We start from the raw sequence: 21,347 nt of genomic DNA, 5'->3' as shown, positions 1-21,347 counted from the left end.
GCCAGAATTCACAGTTGGGGTTTTTGACTTCACTGTTCTTTCTGCCGCACCACACTAGTACTGGGGCAACTTCTGGATGGAGATATTGAATTAACTCACTAAATGTTTAGACAATCAGATTGGGCTGGGAACTGTACTAACCTAGGAGGAGGAAAGGAGAAGTGTTAAGAAGGTCACTGCGAATTAGGAAGTGCGTTTCGGTGGCAATCTCAGCTGCAGCATATAAAAAAAATTCGATATTGTAGCCTCTTCCCACAGTGGCACACCCTGGTAACCTCTCCCTGCCCTACCCTTTAAGCCTTTCTTTTTAAGGTCCGCTACTCCTTTTCATTCTTAACCTTTCGCCTGCCCTTGCAGTTCTGGGACGCCGGCAGGACCTCTTTTCATCACGTATCAGCATGCGAGGGGAGGACAGCTCCTCCAGGAAAATGAGAACTTTCCAAAGCAAACCCCCAATCAGAGCGAGAAAGAACGTGGCCACTGGAAACAAGTTTCTGCTGGAGGCCAAGTAATCACACCTCCGGCTTCCAATTCCTCCAACACCTGAGAGCGTGAACTTTCTTTCCTCTTTTCCCACAGCCTCAAGGGAACTATCCTGGGCCCTCACTATTAAGAGCTTCAGGGCCCGAACAAAGCCATTCTCGCAGGTGTCTGCCCGTGGGCTGCCTCTGGAATTCCATCTCTCTCCCCTCCATCAGCCTCCTGTTTCCCTCTCCCTCTTTCCTTCTCGGTTCGGGAGGGGCAGAGGCAACCGCGCGCTTCGGGGAATTCGTGGAATTCGGGCTCACTATCCTCGAGGAGGCTGTGGAGGAGGACGGCTCCGCGGCCGGGTCGCGAGGGACAGTGCGGTCCTCCCGCAGGTGGCCGGAGTTCTGGTTGGCCTGTGAAGACGGGTGTCTTTCGCGGGCCCAGCGCGTCCTGGCCTTTGGAGAGGGGGCTTCGAAGGCCCAGAGGAAGGCAGGCCGGACGCAGACTCCATCAGACTCTGCCTGGCTTTCTCCTTCCTGGCCCCAGATGGCCGCGGTCTCTCCGCGCCCCCCAGCAGCTCCCCGCCGCCGCCACCGTCGTCTTTCCAGTAGAGGCTGCTGGATGACGGCGCCGTAGCGGGTTGGATGGGGGCTGGCGGCTCAGACGGGACACCGGGGGTGGGGGCGTGGGGGAGGGAGGGTGCGGGGAAGGGGGAGGTCAGCGCTGGGCGGGCGCTCAGGGGACCCAGCGCTGCCCCCTCCAGCACCAGGAGCAGCACAGCGGCCGCCGCCGCCGCAGCAGCCACCGCGTCCACAGCAGCGCGAGCGGGGGACCAGCGGCGCGGCCGAGAGCAGAGGGGCGGCGGCGCCCGCCCCAGCCGAGCCGAGCCGAGCGCGCAGCCCGGCCGCCGCCGCTGCCTCGCAGATGCCATCACAGCAACAAAGAGCTCGCTGAGCTGAGAGCCGCGGCGAGGGCTCGCCTGGGAGCTGCTCGGCAGCCGGAGGAAGCGCGTGGGGGGTCCGGGGGAGGGAAGGTGGCAGAAGATGGCCAAGAAGAGAAAGCCCCCCAGCATCAAGGGTGAGTCCCCTTCCCTCCTCCCCTCGCCGCCTCCCCTCTCTCACCCGCCGGCTGCCCCTCGGGCCGGCCTGTTTACATCCAGGCGCGGCCAAGTGGAAGGCTCCTGCCGGGGAAGAGTTTGCCGTGTCCGGGGGAGGGGGTGGGGGGAACCGCGGCGCCGCTGCACCTCCCCTGGCCTCCGGGGACACTCTGACAGGAGTTTGTGCCCCTTTTGCAACCTGGGGAAACCTGAAGACTCCTCTCTCACCCCACCCCTTTGCTACTCTGCGAGCTTGGGTATCTATCTGTTGCACCTACTCGCCTCTGGGCAGTGGGGAGAGAAGCGACTGGGCTCCTAGCGTCTTGTCCTTTCCGGAATATCTCTCTCTCTCTCTCTCTCTCTCTCTCTCGTGTGTGTGTGTGTGTATGTATGTGTGTGTGTGAGAGAGAGAGTTTTTCATGGTCTCTTCTATTCTCTTCTTCCAATCCCCCCTCCCTCCGCCCCTTCGTCCCTAGGGTGACAAGTTCTACATCCATTTCCCCAACCTCCATCCTCAGGAGGAGATTGGAGCTGGCTGCCTCTCCTTTTCCCCGCGGTCAAGGGGACTTGCTACCGGCCGAGTCCCTGCAGGCTATTTCCTGCTCCCCAACCTGTCGAGGCGGGCAGTGGCTCCGGCTAAGCAGTCTCCCTGTTACTCCTTTGGAACCCGGGCTTCCAAAGTTAGAAAGTTCGCGGGGAGAAGCGATGGCGGGGAGGACAAGGAAGAGCTTGTTGCTGGGGTGACTTGAGGCATTGCGGCATGGTCCGGGGCGCGACTCGGGAGGGAGCCTCCTGGGCTGCGTTTTGCCCAGGGGTCGCAGAGCCGGAGCGCGGGGAGCAGGTGCAAGCCGCCCGCACCCGCAGCGCGGACTCGCAGAGGTCGCAGCTTGCCGGCTCCCTAGCTCTCGCTGGGGGACTCGCAGAGCCCGAGAGGTTGTCTGCAGCACTGCAGAGAGGTGGAAGTGGGCTCGACACCATGCATGGTGAGGAAGGCTGTGCATGGGGGAACTGGACCTGAGGATGGTGGCGAGGAGGGGGCGTCGTTCGAAGTTGGATTTCAACACAATGGGCCCAGTGACCTGGGAGGCAGCCACTTACCGAGCCTTTGGGGTTATATAAAAAAGGACAGGAACTCAGATGAGAACTGAGGGGTGAAGGGTATTACTGAATACATTGGCTTGGACTACAGCAGCGCTCTAGGCTTTGGCGTGCTTTTTGCTTTTCCTCCCAAGTCTGTCTTGTGGGAGCTTAGCTCCGCTCTAGAGGTCACTAGGGGGACACAACTTTATCTTGGCGCGTCAGCTTGCTTTTTAATTGCTCGGGAGTACTCAAAGCACTTATTGGAAAGCATTTAAAATGATGATCTTTAACTCTTAAGACATTACTATGAAAACACCTGGGATTTTTTGTTGTTAAAAATTATAACCTATGTATGACAATTTTATGGCAATGCCTTTTCTTAAAATATTATAGCTCCTGTAAAATTAGAGGGGCTTTAAACCTCTGATCCCCCCTCCCCCGCAATAAATTAGTGCATGGGTTTAGAGATACACGAGTAAAGAAAGAAGAGAGAATATATTCACCTACAAACAGTTTCCTGTCTTTCTCATAATATCAAAGAAGTAGTCTAAGCCCCTATTGACAAGGCGTATGAGCTACACCTTTGGTTCGCTCCTTTTTTATGGAGCCATATGGCACGATGAGTGAAACAGAAGGATTGGTTTTCAGCACTGCTGATGTGGCTATCCATTGGCAGAAATACATTTCATTCCCACCCCAAACCTTGCAGATTGTAAATGGTCCATGAAGAGTGGAAAAAATTTTACAGTTTTACAGTACATGGTAGCCAGAGAAAATCTTACCCTCGAAATTAATAATCTTGTCAGAAGCACAAAAAGATACGGAGGAGATTAGATTGATGAAATGAGCTCATATAAGAGATTTGATGAAAAAGACACCTCCCCTTTATTCTTCCTTCCCCTCAAAACACCAAAAAGTTTTTGTTTTGTAGGTCAGTATGGAATTGTTTGTATTTTCTTGAATAAGTTTAATTTGATAGTGAAATAATTGAAGAATAGCAGTTAATGTTAAGTGTTAACAGTTTCTCTGGAAGGATTAATAATCAAGCTTTCCTAGGACATGTGGTCTCAATAAATTTTATGTAGTACTTTAAAAATAAGGTTTTCTCATGCTACATGTTTTTCTTAAAGGAAAAGTTATGTTATTTAGCTCCTATTGACTTGTGTTGAGTTGTTCTTGTTTTTTAAAACAAGTTCATTTAGTATTTCACAGAAAGAAGGACACCTTTAAAAACAAATCCTTGGAGTTTCACTTTAGCAAAGCAGGATGAATTGTGATATTTGATAGATGACAGAAGCAAACCCAGAAAGTTGTAATCTATTGACTTGCCTCAATTTTGCCTTTTAAGAGGAGAGCTCTACAAAAGCATCTAACTGCAGGCTTGCTGAACTGCTCTCAGATGTCTGCTTCTAAGCTACAACCAACTAAACTGGGACTGCCTGGTAGGAAAAATTTCTAGGCTTTATTGGCAGGGGCAGGCTACTGGGATGAACTTTGCTGGATAAAACACTGTAGGTTTAGCAATATTCCATGCTGTGTTGGTTATTCTCTTATAAGAGCTGCTTCTCTGCTTAGCTACACTGCATGCAGGGAGAGATCATTCGTCGGATTTTGTGACAGGCAAGTTGCTCATTGGCTTCTGAAGTCCTAGCAAGAGAGACTATCCATAAGGCTAGAAATTGGCCAAAGAGAAATGCAGTTTCTTAACACCGATAGAAGAATAAGATCTGTTGGCAGGATTTCTCAAGGGACATTAGCATTCCTTTGTGACATCTCATCAAAAGGACAGTCTTTCAGAAAGGCAAATGGAATCTTTTACAATCCAATATGGGTAATGTTTTTAATGAAAAAGTGCTGTAGTTCATAATCAATAAAAGTCTTATAAATGCAAGCTGGTTACATTGGTTATAATCATATTACCACCCTCGCCTCTGCCTTTTCCAATATTAGTACAACAAAGACTTCTTACTCAATTACTTAAGTGTAAAGCTTATGTTTAGGTTAATCTATTCATTTATTCATTTAGCACGTATTTATTGAGCACTGAATATGTACCAGATTCTGTGCAAAACACTAGGGATGCAGTAATGAACATGACAGACAATGAAGTAAGAGGAGGCCTGGAAGAGGCAGGTGACAAATACATGAACCAGAAAATTTCGCGCAGTGATTAATACCAGGAGAAATAAAACAAAGTGATGTGCGAGCAAATGATTTTGAGGTTACTTTAGATTGTCTGGAAAGGTGGCATTTGTGTCGGGAAACAAGTGATGAAGAGTAATTTGCATGCCAAGAACTGGAACATAACACTTCAGGCCTTAAGGTAGAAATGAGGTGGTAGCTTGGCACATTCACATACAAAAGGAAGAGGTGTAATGTGTAAGGAAGAGACAGGTAGGGAGAAGCCAGGCCTTTTTGGTCATAAAAGGGAGTATAGATTTTAAGTGCAATAAGAAGCCATTGGATATTCACTTGCTATTTGGGGATACATTCCTCTCCTGGAAGATTATTTCAGGGAGAGGAGCATTCCTACATCAACTCCCTAGGCCAACTAAGGTGACCTAATAGACTTCACTTTTCTAAAAGGTCCAGTTATACTCACGTTATTTTCTTTTGCTATTCACTGGAATACCTATGCAATTTCAGGCTGAGATATTGATAGCATCTCTGGGAATCCCTGCTTAGAAAACAATTGTAGAGAGAATGAGGATTAATTTAACATTTAGTACAAGATGATAAGATTAGTCACTTCCCTGGCAAGCCTTTCAATGCAAGTAAGTCTTAGGAAAAACATATTGTAATGGTAGAGGGGGATTCTGAGGGGTCCAGAACATGACTGTGCAGTAGGCAGAATGTGGAAGGCAGCATGAGGGGCTCCTAGGTAACAGAAAGGGGTCCACGGAAGGAGAAGAGTGATGTTTGGAAGGGGACTTGAGAAAGCCTCTAAAACGACATCAGCCAATTCATGATTTTGTCGAGTGGAAGCCTGATATGAGCATGTTCCAAGAGAAACATTCTCATTCAAACACAGAAAAAGTTAAAACCAGGGTACCTTTATGCTTTTGACTGATCTTTTTATAATGAAGCATTTGTAACAATAAAAGCATACAGATGTTTACAAAGTCTCTTTGATTTTACTTAATCATTATCAGGTTGTTCTGATGGATTACAGACCTCCGAAATCAAAATAGCATGAACATATTAATGATAACTGCTGTTTGCTGGAGGTAGTTGCTTGATAGCTAGTTAAGGAAATTATGCTCTTGGGTCTCATTTTACTGTAGAGATGTTGGTAAGAGGGATATGGGGAATATTGGATGATTTTCTTTCCCCTAAGCATTTGTGACAAGAAGGTGCTATGATATTCAGGAAAGACACAAATAATAATAGATTATTTTAAAGGTAACCATGGCCTACTTCCACCTCCAAACTTTCTACTTCTTTGCCAAGGATTAACAATGAAAAAATAGGCCGGGCGCGGTGACTCACACTTGTAATCCCAGCACTTTGGGAGGCCGAGGCGGGCGGATCACGAGGTCAGGAGATCGAGACCACGGTGAAACCCCGTCTCTACTAAAAATACAACAAAATTAGCCGGGCGTGGTGGCGGGCGCCTGTAGTCCCAGCTACTCGGAGAGGCTAAGGCAGGAGAATGGCGTGAACTCAGGAGGTGGAGCTTGCAGTGAGCCGAGATTGCGCCACTGCACTCCAGCCTGGGCGACAGAGCGAGACTCCATCTCAAAAAAAAAAAAAAAAAAAAAAAAAAAAAATATATATATATATATATATATATATATGTATATACTATAGCTCCAGGACTTTGTTCAGTCTCCTCCCCCTGTTTATACTCCAAGTGACTCCTTTGAGGCTAGCAAGGCTGGTAGGACCTCAGGGATTACCTAAGAATGGGGTATGGCCCTTAGTGATACTGGAACACAATGTGTTTATGACATCAGCTTTTTTTTACAGTAGTGAATCATAGCATGTTACAGTTAGAAGGTTCAGTGTTGGTGGAGTTATTGAAGAAATGCTAGAGTAAGAGGTGAGTGATACTGCTAAATGCAAGAAGTCTATGTCTATAGGAAAATTTGTCAAGTTTATTATTTGTAAGTACATATTCTATACAACTCAAGAAATACACACACACACACATATATATGCAGTGAAGTCTGAATATAAATTGGGAACTGAGCTCTTCCTCTCTCTCCGTGTGTGTATACACACACACACACACACACACATACATATACATATATACTCATAGATACCCTGGGGAATTATTTGAAGAGAGTAGTATTTCTACATCAGCTCCCTAGGCCAAGTAAGGTGACCCAATGGACTTCACTTTTCTAAAAAGTCCAGTTACACTTATGTATCTTCTCTTACTATTCACCAAAATATCAACAATATTTTGGGCTGAGATGTTGATAACATCTCTAGGAATCCTTACCTACTGGTATTCACACCTATTCATAATCCGCTTCCAAAATGAATCACAGCTGACCGTGTGATCAGTACTGTACAGCAGAAAACTATATCATAAAGACATACACTATGGCTTCTGCCTTGTTCTTTTATATTCTTTCCTTTCTTATGTTGCTCATTTTGGGGAAACCAGATGCTGTGTTGTAAAAATACTCAAGAATCCCTTGGATTGTTTTTTGAAGCAGAGAGATTCATACAGATATTATTAACATTTCAGCCCAAAATATTGTTGGTATTTTGATGAATAGTAAGAAAAGATACATAAGTATAACTGGACTTTTTAGAAAAGTGAAGTCCATTGGGTCAACTTACTTGGCCTAGGGAGCCGATGTAGAAATATTACTCTCTCTAAATAATTCTCCAGGATGTCTATGTGTATATAGGTATATGTACATATATGTATATACATATGGAGAGAGAAGAAGAGCTCAGTTCCTAATTTATATTCAGACTTCACTATGTGTGTGTGTATGTGTGGGTGTGTGTGTGTGTATTTCTTGACTTGCATAGAAGTCTTGAATCTTAGCTCTGTGTGGGAAGAACTGAGGCCTCCTGCTAACAGCAACAACTTGCTAGTTATGTGAGTGATCTATCTTGGGAACAGACCCTGCAACCAAGTTAAGCCTTCAGATGACTGTAGCTTCAGCCAACATCTGACTGAATTTCGTGATTAGCCCTGACCCAGAAGTATCCAATCAAGCTGCTTCTGGATTCCTGAATCACAGAAACCATAAGAGATAATAAATGCTTACTCTTGTCTTAAACCACTAAAATTTGGGGGTAATAGGTTACATAACATTAGATAATGAATATACCTGTGGTTCATTATTTTTGCATCTCTATCATGAAATGTAATATTCGTTACTAGTTCCAACACTGATCTTGAATCTTAGCCCTCTTTCCTAATTTAGTGAATTGGGCTGAAACCCTAAAGTTCTCTTTTCTTGTTTCCCTTGAGTTTCTTGTAGCAGCTTGCTTTCTCCTCTGCTTTTTTGAGTACTCATTCCTGGCTCCTCTAGTTCATTTAGTTTAGAAGATACTTTCCAAATTGAAGCACTACCGAGCCAAAAATCAGAGTGATAGAATACAAAAGCCCTGAAATCTCCCAGCAGCACAAGATTTCACTGTCCTCCAAACTAAGAAGACAGAAAGTTTCTTAAAATCTACAATCTTTTATTCTCACCATCAAAAATAAGAATGTGAGGTAATGAATATGTTAAATAGCTTGATTTAGCCATTCCACAGTGTGTATATATATCAAAACATCAGGTTTCACACCATAAATATATAAATTTTTACTTGTCAATTAAAAAAGAAAAAACCCAAAGAAATGAAACCCTAAAATATTCAAATAAAAACCTTTCCAGCTGTATTTATCTATTCCTCCTTACCAAAGAATCTCTTCCTCCTCCCAGCCCAGTTAATCCTTTGATGTATAAATAGGAGACTGAGAAAGAGGATTTAAAAAAGGAAGGTTGCTCTCTCTTCTACTTGAGAGTAGGATATTAATCTATTTTATTCATTCATGTAGTTCTCTATTCATTCAATAAGTGTTAATCAGTCGCTTACTATGTACTGGGCACTAGTCTAAGCATGCGTGGGATAAATCAGGGAACAAAATGAATTCTTCATGAGGTTTACACTATACATAGGGAAGACAAACAATGAATAATAAGCATAAATACATTGTTGATATTAAAAATTGAAAAGTGTCATGACAGAAAGAAAAAAAAATGAGCATAGTAAGGGGGATTTGGATTGCTAATCATGGGATGATGGTGGGCCAGCTGCAAGTATTAATAGGGCGGTTAGGGTAGGACAAATTGAGGAGGTAATATTGAAGGAGGTGAAGCAGTGGAAGGGGAGGAGACTTCCAGAAGGAAGGAAAAGCCAGGGCAAAGACCCTACAGTGAAAATATACCTGGTATGTTTGACTAAGAGAAAGAAGACCAAGTGGAATTAGTAAGGAGGATAGAAATAGAAAAGGAAGTCAGAAAGATGAGAGAAGATTAAATTATATTAAACTTTTTAGAAAATTTTAAGGACTTTGGATTTTACTCTGGGGAAATGTGGCACCAGTTCAGATTTTGAACAGAGGAAAAATATGATCTGACTTACATTTTAAAAGAATTGCTATGGTGGCTGTGTTGAGAATATCGAGCCAATATGTAGGGGTAATGAGAAGCTAGAAGACTAATAAGGAATCTTTTGCAATAACTCAGTAAAAATTTTCTTCTTTTGGTGGCTGAATAATATTCCATTGTGTACACACGCAACACAACACACACACACACACACACACACACACACATACCCCTCACATTTTGTTTATCCATTCATCTGTGGATAGACACTTAGGTTGATTCCATGTCTTTTTCTCTGGAAAAATATCTTTTCAGTTCATTTGCCTATTTTTAAGTTGGGTTATTATTTTTTTTATTTTTATTTTTGCTATTGACTTAACAACAACATGGATAAACCTGGAGGACTTTATACTAAGTGAAATCAACCAAGCACAAAAAGAAAAATACTGTATGATCTCACTTATATGTGGAATCTAAAAATATTGAACTCATAGAAGCAGTGAGTAGAATGGTGGTTGCCAAAGACTGGGGGAGTGGGAGAAGTGAGGAGATACTAGTCAAACGGTACAAACTTACAGTTATAAGACAAGTTCTGGGGACTTAATATACAGCATAGATAGTGATGGATATTGTATTAGTTTGTTTTCACGCTGCTAATGAAGACATACCCAAGATTGGGTAACTTAGAAAGGAAAGAGATTTAATTGACTCACAGTTCCACATGGCTGGTGAGGCCTCACCATCATGGCAGAAGGTGAATGAGGAACAAAGTCACATCTTACATGGCAGCATGCAAGATAGCATGTACAGGGGAACTCCCCTTTATAAAACCATCAGATCTCATGAGACTTACTCACTATCATGAGAACAGCATGGGAAAGACCCACCCCCACAATTCAATTATCTCTCACTGGGTCCCTCCCATGACATGTGGGAATTATGGGAATTACAATTCAAGATGAGATTTGGGTGGGGACACAGCCCAAACTATGTCAGATGTGTTATTTAATTTGATTGTAATAATTATTTATTATACAACGTGTACATATACCAAATCATCATGTTGTACACTTTGAATACATATAGTCTTTATTTGTTAATTAATATTTTAAAATAAAAAGTTGCTTATAAAAAATAATTCAGTTGAGAGATGATAGTGGCATCTATCAGGGTAGAAGAAGTGGTGAACATGAGAAATGGAAGGATACTGAATATATTTTTAAGGTAGAACTTATATAATTTTAAAAACTAACAGGATGTTTCATGTGAGAGAAAGAAAGGAGTGATGGATTAATGCACAGTTTTTGACCTAAACAGCTAAGAGAAGGTGGAATTGGCATCAACTAATATTGGAAGATCGTAGAAGGGGCAAGTTTATGGGGAAGGATCAGAAGTTTAGTTTTGCACACATTTGGGTTTGAAATATTTATTTGATATACAAGTGAAGATGACAAGTAGGAAGCTGGATATATGAGTCTGGAGTCTTGGAGAGAGGCTTGGGCTGATCATATGAATTTGGAAGTAATCAGAACATCGGTGGTATTTAAGATCATAGACTGGGTGACTCACTGGGAATTGAGTGTAGATTGAGAGAAATGATCTGAGCCCAGGGCTGCTCCATTATTAAGAGATAAGTGAGAAGGGGAGGAGTCAATAAAGGAGATTGAGAAAGAGCAGCTGGTGACTAAGAAGTGGATGTGGGGTCCTGGAACCAAGGAAGAAAGTGTATCAAGGAGGAGAATAATAATCAACAGTGTCAAACGCTGCCCATAGGTCAGGTAAGATCAGGGTTGAGAAATGGCCATTGTATCTATTAATATGAAAGTCATTGAGGACCTTGACAAAGACAGTCCAGGTGAAGTGGTGGCAATGATGCTTTGAATGAAGTGGGTTAAGAAAGAATGAAGAGGAAGAAAATTAAAGACAGCACAGTCAACTGTTTGGAAGTGTTTTGCTTTAAAGGGAGCAAAGAAATGATGATATGGCTGGGGATGGGAGTTGTGGAGTTGAAAAAAGATTTGCTTTTTTAAGATGGAAGAATAATAGTGGGTTTTATTCCTTGTTGTTTGTTACTATCTGTGTATTGAGGTGGGTTTTAACCTCTCTTTTACTATTTTAAATTTTGGGTGCTTTTTATGACAGTTTCCTATGGAGGTAAGATGAATTAATGTAGAATGGTCTTATGTTGCCTAGTTCTAAGGATGTTTCTCTTTTATCTTCTTTTATGTCTTTAAATGTATTATCTTTAAGAAATATTAAATGGAGTATTAAGAGAGGTACAGAAATGGATTTTCTGACAAAATAATGAAATATGTCATAGTAGGAAAAAGTTTCCAGGAGACAAGAGTTTGCCAGTCATCTTGTTGCTGACTGTGGCAGTCCATTCCCTCACCTGAAAGGATCTTAAAGAACTAAAGAAAAATTAAAAAAAAAAATGTTGTGCAGGGACTAGCCTAATGCTTCTCAATCAGGGGCAATTTTACAATGTCTGGACAAATTTTGATTGTCATGACTGGAGTGGTGCTAGTGGCATCCAGTGGGCAGAGACCAGGGATGCTACTAACATTCTATAATGTACCCCCTCACAACAAAAGATTGCCTAGTGCAAATTGTCAATGTTGCCAAGGCTGGGAAGCTGTGGGCTAGCCCTATCATCTTTCCTTTCTTCCAGAGAGAAGCTAGGAAGCTGCTTCTGAAAAAGGGATCCAGAAGCAGCAGCTTTCCCTATCCCATTGTTCTGTGTTTAGATGAGACACAGCTTTTAAATAAATGATTAGGGTTCAAAATAAAGACATTTCTTTTTTGCCTTTGCTTTCTCTTTACCCCCTTCTGTGGATTCCCATAGTATAATCGAATTTTATAACTTTTGGTAGTTTCCCATTAGGGCCCACGACAGAGGAACATTAAAGTCATGGTGAAAAATTCCTCATTCAGTTGAGGAACCACAATTTCACATTGCTGATTTCTATTCTGCATCTGTCTGACAACTTAGTGAAGGAAAGGATGAAGAATAGGGCGATTTGTTAAGCTCTGACTCTGCAAATCATTATAGCTTTTTAATGTGAAAGGAGGGGTGGCCTCTCAGGCATCTTTTTTTTGTAGCTTTTTTGGGCCATTAGAATTTTGGATGAGAGCTGCATTCTTTATATTTATTTTATTTTATTTTTTCTCCACCTTCTCATTCTTAATAACTCTACCTTCAAGATGTGCTTTATCTTTTAAGAAAGGCTCTGAAGAAACTCAGAACTCATCCTAAGTGCTTGCTGAGTGAAAATTTTCTTGTAGAATCAAAAATTTAAAATCCAGTTTTAAAAGAAGCAATTTTAAATTCATGCTTTTTAAAAACTTAAAAGGCAGGTTTTTTAATGTAAATTTTCTAGTTCTTTGGATTGTCTTTCAGTGTTCAAAGTCAAAGACAAAAATCAGGCTTTCAAATTGACATTTTAGGAAGCATTCCCCTTGAGAACTGGAACAAGACAAGGATGCCCACTATTCCCACTCCTGTTGAACACAGTACTGGAAGTGCAAGCCAGAGCAATCAGGCCAGAGAAAGAAAGAAAAGTCATCCAAATAGGAAAAGAAGAAGTCAAACTATCACTCCTAGAAATCCCTAAAGACTGCCAAAGACTTTTGGAACTGAAAAATGACTTCAGTAAAGTGTCAGGATACAAAATCAATGTACAAAAATCAGTACCATTTCTTTACACCAATAATTTTCAAGCTAAGAGCCAAATGAAGAACACAGCCTAATTTACAGTACACACACACACGCACCCACACCTCTTGGTTTCACCTCTAACCAAGGAAGTGAAAGGTCTCTACAAAGAAAACTACAAAACGCTGCTGAAATAAATCATAGATGACAGAAACAAATGGAAAAACATTCCATGATCATGGATTGGAAGAATAGTAAAATGGCCAAACTCCCCAAAGCAATCTACAGATTCAATGCTATTTCTATGAAGCTACCAATGGCATTTTTCACAGAATTGGAAAAAACTATTCTAAAATTCATATGGAAGTAATAAAGTAATAAAGAGCCCAAATAGGCAAAGTAATCCCAAGAAAAAAGAACAAAGCCAGAGGCATCACATTACCTGACTTCAAACTATATTGTAAGGCTACAATGAGCAAAACAGCATGGTACTTGTACAAAAACAGACACATAGACCAATGGAACAGAAGAAAGAACCCAGAAATAAAGCTGCACTCCTATAGCCAGCTGACCTTCAACAAAGTAAACCAAAATCAGCAATGGGGAAAGGACTCTCTACCCAGTAAATGGTGCTGGGATAACTGGCTATCCATATGAAGAAGAATGCAACTGGACCCCTACCTTGTATGATATGGAAAAATTAACTCAAGATGGATTAAAGAATTAAATGTAAGACTGCAAACTATAAGAATCTTAGAAGAAAACATAGGAAACACCATTCTGGACATTGACTTTGGGAAAAATTTATGGCTAAGTCCTCAAAAGCAATGGCAACAAAAACAAAAATTGCAAGTGGGAACTAATTAAACTGAGTAGCTTTTGCACAACAAAAGAAACTATCAACAGAGTAAACAGACAACCTACAGAGTGGGAGAAAATATTCACAAACTATGCATCTGACAGAGGTCTAATATCTAGAATCTATAAGGAACTTAAACAATTGAACAAGTAAAACACCAATAACCCCATTAAAAATAGGCAAAAGAAAGACATGAATGGACATTTCTCAAAAGAAGACATATGATTAAAAACAAAGAAGACATACAAGCAGCAAAAAAAAACATGAAAAAATGCTCCACATCACTAATTACCAGAGAAAGGCAAATCAAAAATCACAATGAGATACCATCTCATATAAGTCAGAATAGCTATTATTAAAATTTAAAAATATTTGGGTGAGGCTTCAGAGAAATGGGAATGCTTATACAATGTTGGGAATGTAAATTAGTTCAGCCACCATGGAAAGCAGTTTGGAGGTCTCTCAGAGAGCTTAAAACCAGAACTACTACTTGACCCAGCAATCCCACTACTGGGCATATATCCCCAAGAAACAAATAATTCTACCAGAAAGACACATGCACCCGCACGTTAATTGCAGCACTATTCACAATAGCAAAGACATGGAATCAACCTAGGTGCCCATCAACAGTGAACTGGATAAAAAAAAAAAAGGTACAAATACACTATGAAATACTATATAGCCAAAAAAAGAATAAAATCATTTCCTTTGCAGCAACATGGATGCAGTTAGAAGCCATTATCCTAAATGAATTAATGCAGTATCAGAAAATCAGATACCACATGCTCCCACTAATAAGTGGGAGCTAAACAATAGGTACTTATAGACATAAAGATGGCAACAATTGATACTGGGACTGCTAGAGTGGGGAGGGAGGTGGGAGGAAAGGGTTGAAAAATGAACTATGGGGTACTATGCTCAGTACCTAGGTGACAGGATCAACTGTACTCCAAACCTTATCATTACACAATATAACCAGGTAACAATGTGTATATGTACCCCCTGAATCTAAAATAAATGTTGAAAAACTCTCAAACCCAAATTAAATATACATAAATAAATTTACATTTTATTAAAAATGTATTACTACTCTAGATTTGCCTTACAAGAAAGTCAAAACTTATTTTAAGTTTAGCCTATGATTATATACATTTGTACATACAAGTTTAAAAATATCAAAAGTCATAAAATTTAACAAAAAAGGTAAATGCTACTTACTGGGCATTTATGCTTCACAAACTAGTATTAACAGCACCTTTCACTTTGAAATACTTCTTTTCAAAGTGAGAAACACATTTTTCTTATTTATCTCAGCCTCTTATTCACACTTTTGTTTGGCTGCAAAAGAATGTCATCACATTCTTTACCCATGGCAATGAAATTGATTCTGCTGATTTAACACCTTTGCTTTAGTGAAAGAGTATTGGTGACTAAAGGAGGACCATTGTGCTCTTTAAAAAGTGTTTAATCATAAATAGATGTGTCCAGGGATATCTTAACTGTATGAGGTATGATAGGCTTGAAATTATAAAGAACAGCTTTGGAATACACCCCTCCACAATCCTTAACCACTCAGAAAGTCTTACGTTAATACGTATTATTTTTTGAACTTTATGAAAACTGCATTGAATAATTATCACACTTCCCACACACCAACTTGTATTTCATAATCTATGGAAACATTACTAAGACAAAAGAAGGACATAGCCTTCACTTGACTAATTCTAAGACCAAGGCTCCCTATGTTTTAACTTCTGTAAACTCTCACTGCCTGAATAAATACCTTAGGTATAATGAAGCGTAGGCAAATAATAGATTATAAATAAGTTGACAGAGGTCAAGAGAAGCATTTAACCTATTTAACCAATTTGGGAAAACAACCCATTTTCAAATTTTTAACAGCAGTAAATGGTAGAAAAGTATACTAATTAGAAAATCATTTACTAAAGCAAATCTTTGAGGAAGTCTAATGAGTAGTTTCTTTAGCCAATTGCTTGTATTAAAGGACTGGAATAACTTCTGAATATTCAGAATTTTCACAAGTTCAGACTTCCTTCAGTTGGCCCTATTTAATGAGTTTTTATGCTGCATCTTTTTTTTTTTTTTTTTGAGACGGAGTCTCGCTCTGTCGCCCAGGCTGGAGTGCAGTGGCGCAATCTCGGCTCACTGCAAGCTCCGCCTTCCGGGTTCACGCCATTCTCCTGCCTCAGCCTCTCCGAGTAGCTGGGACTGACTACAGGCGCCCGCCACCACGCCCGGCTAATTTTTTTGTATTTTTTTTTAGTAGAGACGGGGTTTCACCGTGGTCTCGATCTTCTGACCTCGTGATCCGCCTGCCTCGGCCTCCCAAAGTGCTGGGATTACAAGCGTGAGCCACCGCGCCCGGCCTATGCTGCATCTTGTATTTCTGAAAATTGAGTTTTTGTTTGTATTGAGGCTGAGAATTTTGAGAACTGTCATTGTCAGACCAATGTCTCAGGAATCATTAGGAAAACAACTTGGGGTGGGAAGGTGGTTAGATGATGTACTCGAGTGATCTTTATGGAAGGGAAATTTGTGAGAGATTTTCTAAATAAAGATGCAAGCTTTTCATTGCTTTAGATATGCTAAAACTTTTTCCTGGAATCAGTCAGACCTTGAGATAGCTCTTTACCCAGCTTGTGTTATTTTGGTCCCTGTAGAAGTGCTTTTGCTGATTTGTGCTTACCTGTTATAATATTGGCTGGCATTGAGAAACTTGACATTGTATTAAGTTCAAGGATGTTATTTCTCTCTCTTTTTTATTATACTTTAAGTTCTGGGGTACGTGTGCAGAATGTGCAGGCTTGTTGCATAGGTATACACATGCCATGGTGGTTTACTGCACCCATCAACCTGTCATCTACATTAGGTATTTCTCCTAATGCTATCCCTCCCCTAGCCCCCCAGCCCCCAACAAGCCCCAGTGTGTGATGTTCCCCTCCCTGTGTCCATGTGTTCTCATTGATCAACTCCCACTTATGAGTGAGAACATGCGGTGTTTTTTTTTTTGTTCTTGTGTTAGTTTGCTGAGAATGATGGTTTCCAGCGTCATCCATGTCCCTGCAAATGACATGAATTCAAGGGATGTTATTTCTTGTGCTGATCACTGTTTTTAGAATCTGTATTATGAGGATCTCATGGATAAATTTCTCTGAAATGTCGCTAGCCAAAATGAACAATGTGACTCATGGAACTCATCGTGTTTTCCACTTTGGGTAGACAGGAAGTCTCAGAACTAATGTTGAGCTCACTTCTTGCTCAAGGTTATGTCATCATAAGTCATGCACTTGATTCATTTTGTTTCTCATATTTTTACTCTTTCTTCTCATTGTCTCTCTTTAGACACAGTCATGCATTGCTTAAGTATGGGGCTACATTCTAATAAATGTGTCATTAGGTAATTTTGTCATGCAAACATCATAGAATGTACTTATAGAAACCTAGATGGTGTAGCCATGTCTAGTTATATACATAAATAGGCTATGTGGTATAGCCTATTGCTCCACTCCTAGGCTATATATCTGCAAAGAACACTATTTTATTAAATACTCTTGACAATCGTAACACAATGGTAAATATTTGTATATCTTAACATAAAAATAGTATCATAAAAATACAATATCATAATCTTATGGGACCACTATTCTATATGTGGTCTGTCATTGACTAAAATGTCATTATGTGGCACATGACTGTACTTTGTTTTGCTGAATTGTATTTATTTTTATAAACTACTTAAAATATTTTTGAAACAAGATTAATAAATAAATAAATATTTGGGTGAGACAATTTACAGAGGTTAAACAACCTGCTCAAAATTATAAAACTAATAATTTACAGAGTTAGTATTTAAAACTAGATGTAACCCCAAACAATTTCAGACATACAATATGACATTGAAAAAATTTTGGAAAACAAGTGGTCCTACTGTTCTAACTCAACTTTTTTTTCCTTTATTTTTGTAGTTTACCATCTAGTCTTGGTTCATGTATAATTTTCATGGTTGTACTTTTATATAATGACATCTTTATCTGTCTGCTTGCACAAGCTAAGAATCCTTGACTCCATATTCCCTCTCACATCCTCTTTTCAGGCTCTGCTCAAACTGATAAAGTCAGTCACTACTCTTGATCCTAAGTATCTACTTTTCTCTATCTCTGCTGCCACAGATCTGAGTCAGTGTTCATCATTTCTAGTATGGATTAGACCACCTATGCACTAAGGGGTCTCCTTGCTTTCGACCTAGATTTCCTCCAATTTATTTTTTACTCTACTGCAATTAAGAAACTCCTGCACTTATGACACTCCTGAAAGACAAATCTGGTCATTTCATATCCCTAAAATCCAATAATGGCTTTTCATCGGCTACACAAGACAAAATCAAAATTCTGTAGCAAAGCATCCAAGTCTAGAATCTGACCTATGATTACCCTTCCAGGTTCATTTCGACCACTTCCCACATTCACCCTAATCTTAATGATCCGACTACACTAAATACTGGGGGCCACACACATTCTTTATGCTTCTCTGCCTTGATGATGCTATTGTTTTGGATGGTTTGTATGTGTGTGTGTGTGCATATGTATAATTCTGAAAATTTCTATTTTTTTCCACGATTAAGCACAAATGTCAACTTCTCTGTAAAATTTCACATCTTCTCTGACTACCACCTTCAAATTAAGCATTTCCTTCTCATTGCTCCCATAACGTCTTTCACATACCTCTGTTAGTGCTCTTATATCAATTTCAATGTAGAGTTCACACATCCATCTCCTTTCTCAGTCTTCATGTGGGTCTTCAGCCCTACTTCTGCACTGAAGCAAAAGCAACCAAAAACCTGACCGCAAATCAGTCAGTGGCTTAACATCCCAGGTTAGAGTGTCGCTCTGGTCCACTTCTGTCTCCAGTTGTTCTGTTGATGCGCTATCAGTTAGTTTTAGGCCAGCCAGCCTGTACATTGATGCTTGAAAAAACAGTGCTCTATTTCCAAGCCAGTTGTCTAGAAACTGTCATCTCTTTCCTAGGGTTGCTCCCAGTCTTTCTGTCCCTTCCTAGGTACCCATTACTAGGCTGTGAGCAATGCGAGCATTTTGATTGTGCATAATTTATCCTTTAATCCAAAATGTCAAGTGTAATTTTGGACATATCACAGATACTAAATGAACATTTACTGAATGAATCAAACATATATTTCTCTATATTTTAATATATTTTCATAATTTTATTTTAAATGGTTTGGTAATATTCAATTGCATTGATTTAGCATAACTGGCATAATTAACTGAGTTTTCTATGGAAATATAATAGTCTAAAGAACATTATATATATATTTGTTTGTGAATAGTCTTTTTTAACTTTTATTTTAAGCTTGGGGTACATGTGCAGGTTTGTTACATAGGTGAACTTGTGTCATGGGGGTTTGTTGTACAGGTTATTTCATCACCCAGGTGTTAAGCCTAGTACCCATTAGTTACTTTTCCTGATCCTCTCCCTCCTCCCACCTTCCACTCTTCAATAGGCCCCAGTATGTGTTGTTTCCCTCTATGTGTCCACGTGTTTTCATCATTTAGCTCCCACTTGTAAGTGAGAACACTCAGTATTTGGTTTTCTTTTCCCGTGTTAGTTTGCTAAGGATGATGGCCTCCAGCTCTATTCATGTCCCTGCAAAGGACATGATCTTTTTCATTTTCATAGCTGCATAGTATTCCATGGTGTATATGTACCACATTTTCTTTATTCAGTTTATCATTGATGGGAATTTAGGTCGATTCTATGTCTATGCTATTGTGAATAGTGCTGCAGTGAACATACGTGTACATGTGTCTTTATAATAGAACAATTTATATTCCTTTGGGTATATACCCAGTAATGGGATTGCTGGGTCAAATGTTATTTCTCTGTTTAGCTCTTTGAGGCATTGCCACACTGTCTTCCACAATGGTTGAACTAATTGACACTCCCTCCAATGGTGTACAAGTGTTCCTTTTTCTCCACAACCTTGCCAGCATCTGTTATTTTTTGGCTTCTTAATAATAGCCATTCTGACTGGTGTGAGATTGTAGTTTTGATTTGCATTTCTCTAATGATCAGTGATATTGAGCTTTTTTTCATATGATTGTTGGGTGCATGTAGGTCTTCTTTTGAAAAGTGTCTGTTCATATCATTTGCCTACTTTTTTATGGTTTTTTTCCTTGTAAATTTGTTTAAGTTCCTTATAGATGCTGGATATTAGACCTTCGTTGGATGCATAGTTGCAAAAATATTCTCCCATTCTCTAGGTTTTCTTTTTACTCTGTTGATAGTTTCTTTTGCTGTGCAGAAGCTCTTTAGTTTAATTAGATCCCATTTTTCAAGTTTTTCTTTTGTTATAATTGCTTTTGGCAATTTCATCATGAAATCTTTGCCCATGCCTATGTTCTGAATGGTAATGCCTACATTGTTTTTCTGGACTTTATACTTTTAGGTTTTATATTTAAGTCTTTTATCCATCCTGAGTTAGTTTTTGTATATGGTGTAAGAAAGAGGTCCAGTTTCCGTCTTCTGCATATGGCTAGCCAGTTATCCCAGCACCATTTAGGGAATACTTTCCCCATTGCTTGTTTTTGTCAGGTTTGCTGAAGATCAGATAGTTGTAGATGTGAAGTCTTATTTCTAGGTTCTCTATTCTGTTCCATTGGTCTATGTGTCTGTTTTTGTAACAGTACCATGGTGTTTTAGTTACTGTAGCCCTATAGTATAGTTTGAAGTTGGGTAGCATGATGCCTCCAGCTTTACTCTTTTTGTGGAGGATTGCCTTGGCTATTTGGGCTCTTTTTTGGTTCTATATGAATTTTGAAATATATTTTTTCTAGTTCAGTGAAGAATATCAATGCTAGTTTAATAGGATTAGCATTGAATTTATAAGTTGCTTTGGGCAGCATGGCCATTTTAACAATATTGATTCTTTCTGTCCATGGGCATGGAATATTTTTCCATTTTTTTGTGTTATCTGTGATTTCTTTGAGCAGTGTTTTGTAGTTCTACTTGTAGAGCTCTTTCACCCCCCGTTAGATTTATTCCTTGGTATTTTGTTCTTTTTGTGGCTTTTTTTTTTTTTTTTTTTTTGAGACAAAGTCTGGCTCTGTTGTCCAGGCTGGAGTGCAGTGGCATGATCTTGGCTCAGTGCAACTTCCACCTCCCAGGCTCAAGCCATCCTCCCACTTCAGCCTCCCAAGTAGCTGGGACTACAGGCAAGCACCACCATGTCCAGCTAATTTTTGCATTTTTTTTCTAGAGACAGGGTTTTGCCATGTTGCCCAGGCTGGTCTTGAATGCCTTTGTTTCTTTCTCTTGCCTGATTTCCCTGGCCAGGACTTCTAATACTATGTTAAATAGGAGTGGTGAGAGAGGGCATCCTTGTCCTGTGCTGGTTTTCAAAGAGAATGCTTCCAGCTTTTGTCCATTCAGTATAATGCTGACTGTGGGTTTGTTGTATATGGCTCTTATTATTTTGAGGTAGGGTCCGTCACTACCTAGTTTATTGAGAATTTTTAACATGAATGGATGTTGAATTTTAGCAAAAGCCCTTTCTGCATCTATTGAGATAATCATGTGGTTTTT

General features: G+C 40.2%; 1 protein-coding gene across 6 annotated transcripts in view; it reads left to right on the top strand.

Moving 5' to 3' along the window:
* Window positions 1-1,238: 1,238 nt before the first annotated feature.
* The window catches only part of SLC44A5 (solute carrier family 44 member 5), a 389,751-nt gene continuing 369,642 nt past the window's right edge, over window positions 1,239-21,347 (top strand). For 2 of the 6 annotated variants that reach the window (XM_063624062.1, XM_063624061.1), the window contains exon 1: window positions 6,603-6,686. Coding sequence is in view for 2 of the 6 variants with exons in the window: in XM_063624063.1 (XP_063480133.1) it covers window positions 1,512-1,545 (34 nt within the window). In the remaining 4 variants the exon portion in view is untranslated. Of the gene's footprint in view, window positions 1,546-6,599; window positions 6,687-21,347 lie in introns of those variants that run through there. The other 4 variants (XM_063624063.1, XM_063624059.1, XM_063624065.1 and 1 more) reach the window with 4 other exon arrangements.

This window comes from Symphalangus syndactylus, chromosome 12 (assembly GCF_028878055.3).
Source record: "Symphalangus syndactylus isolate Jambi chromosome 12, NHGRI_mSymSyn1-v2.1_pri, whole genome shotgun sequence".
NCBI classification, from domain to species: Eukaryota; Metazoa; Chordata; class Mammalia; order Primates; family Hylobatidae; genus Symphalangus; species Symphalangus syndactylus.
The sequence above is the reverse complement of the archived record's forward strand: the minus strand, read 5'-3'. Positions and strand labels throughout refer to the sequence as shown.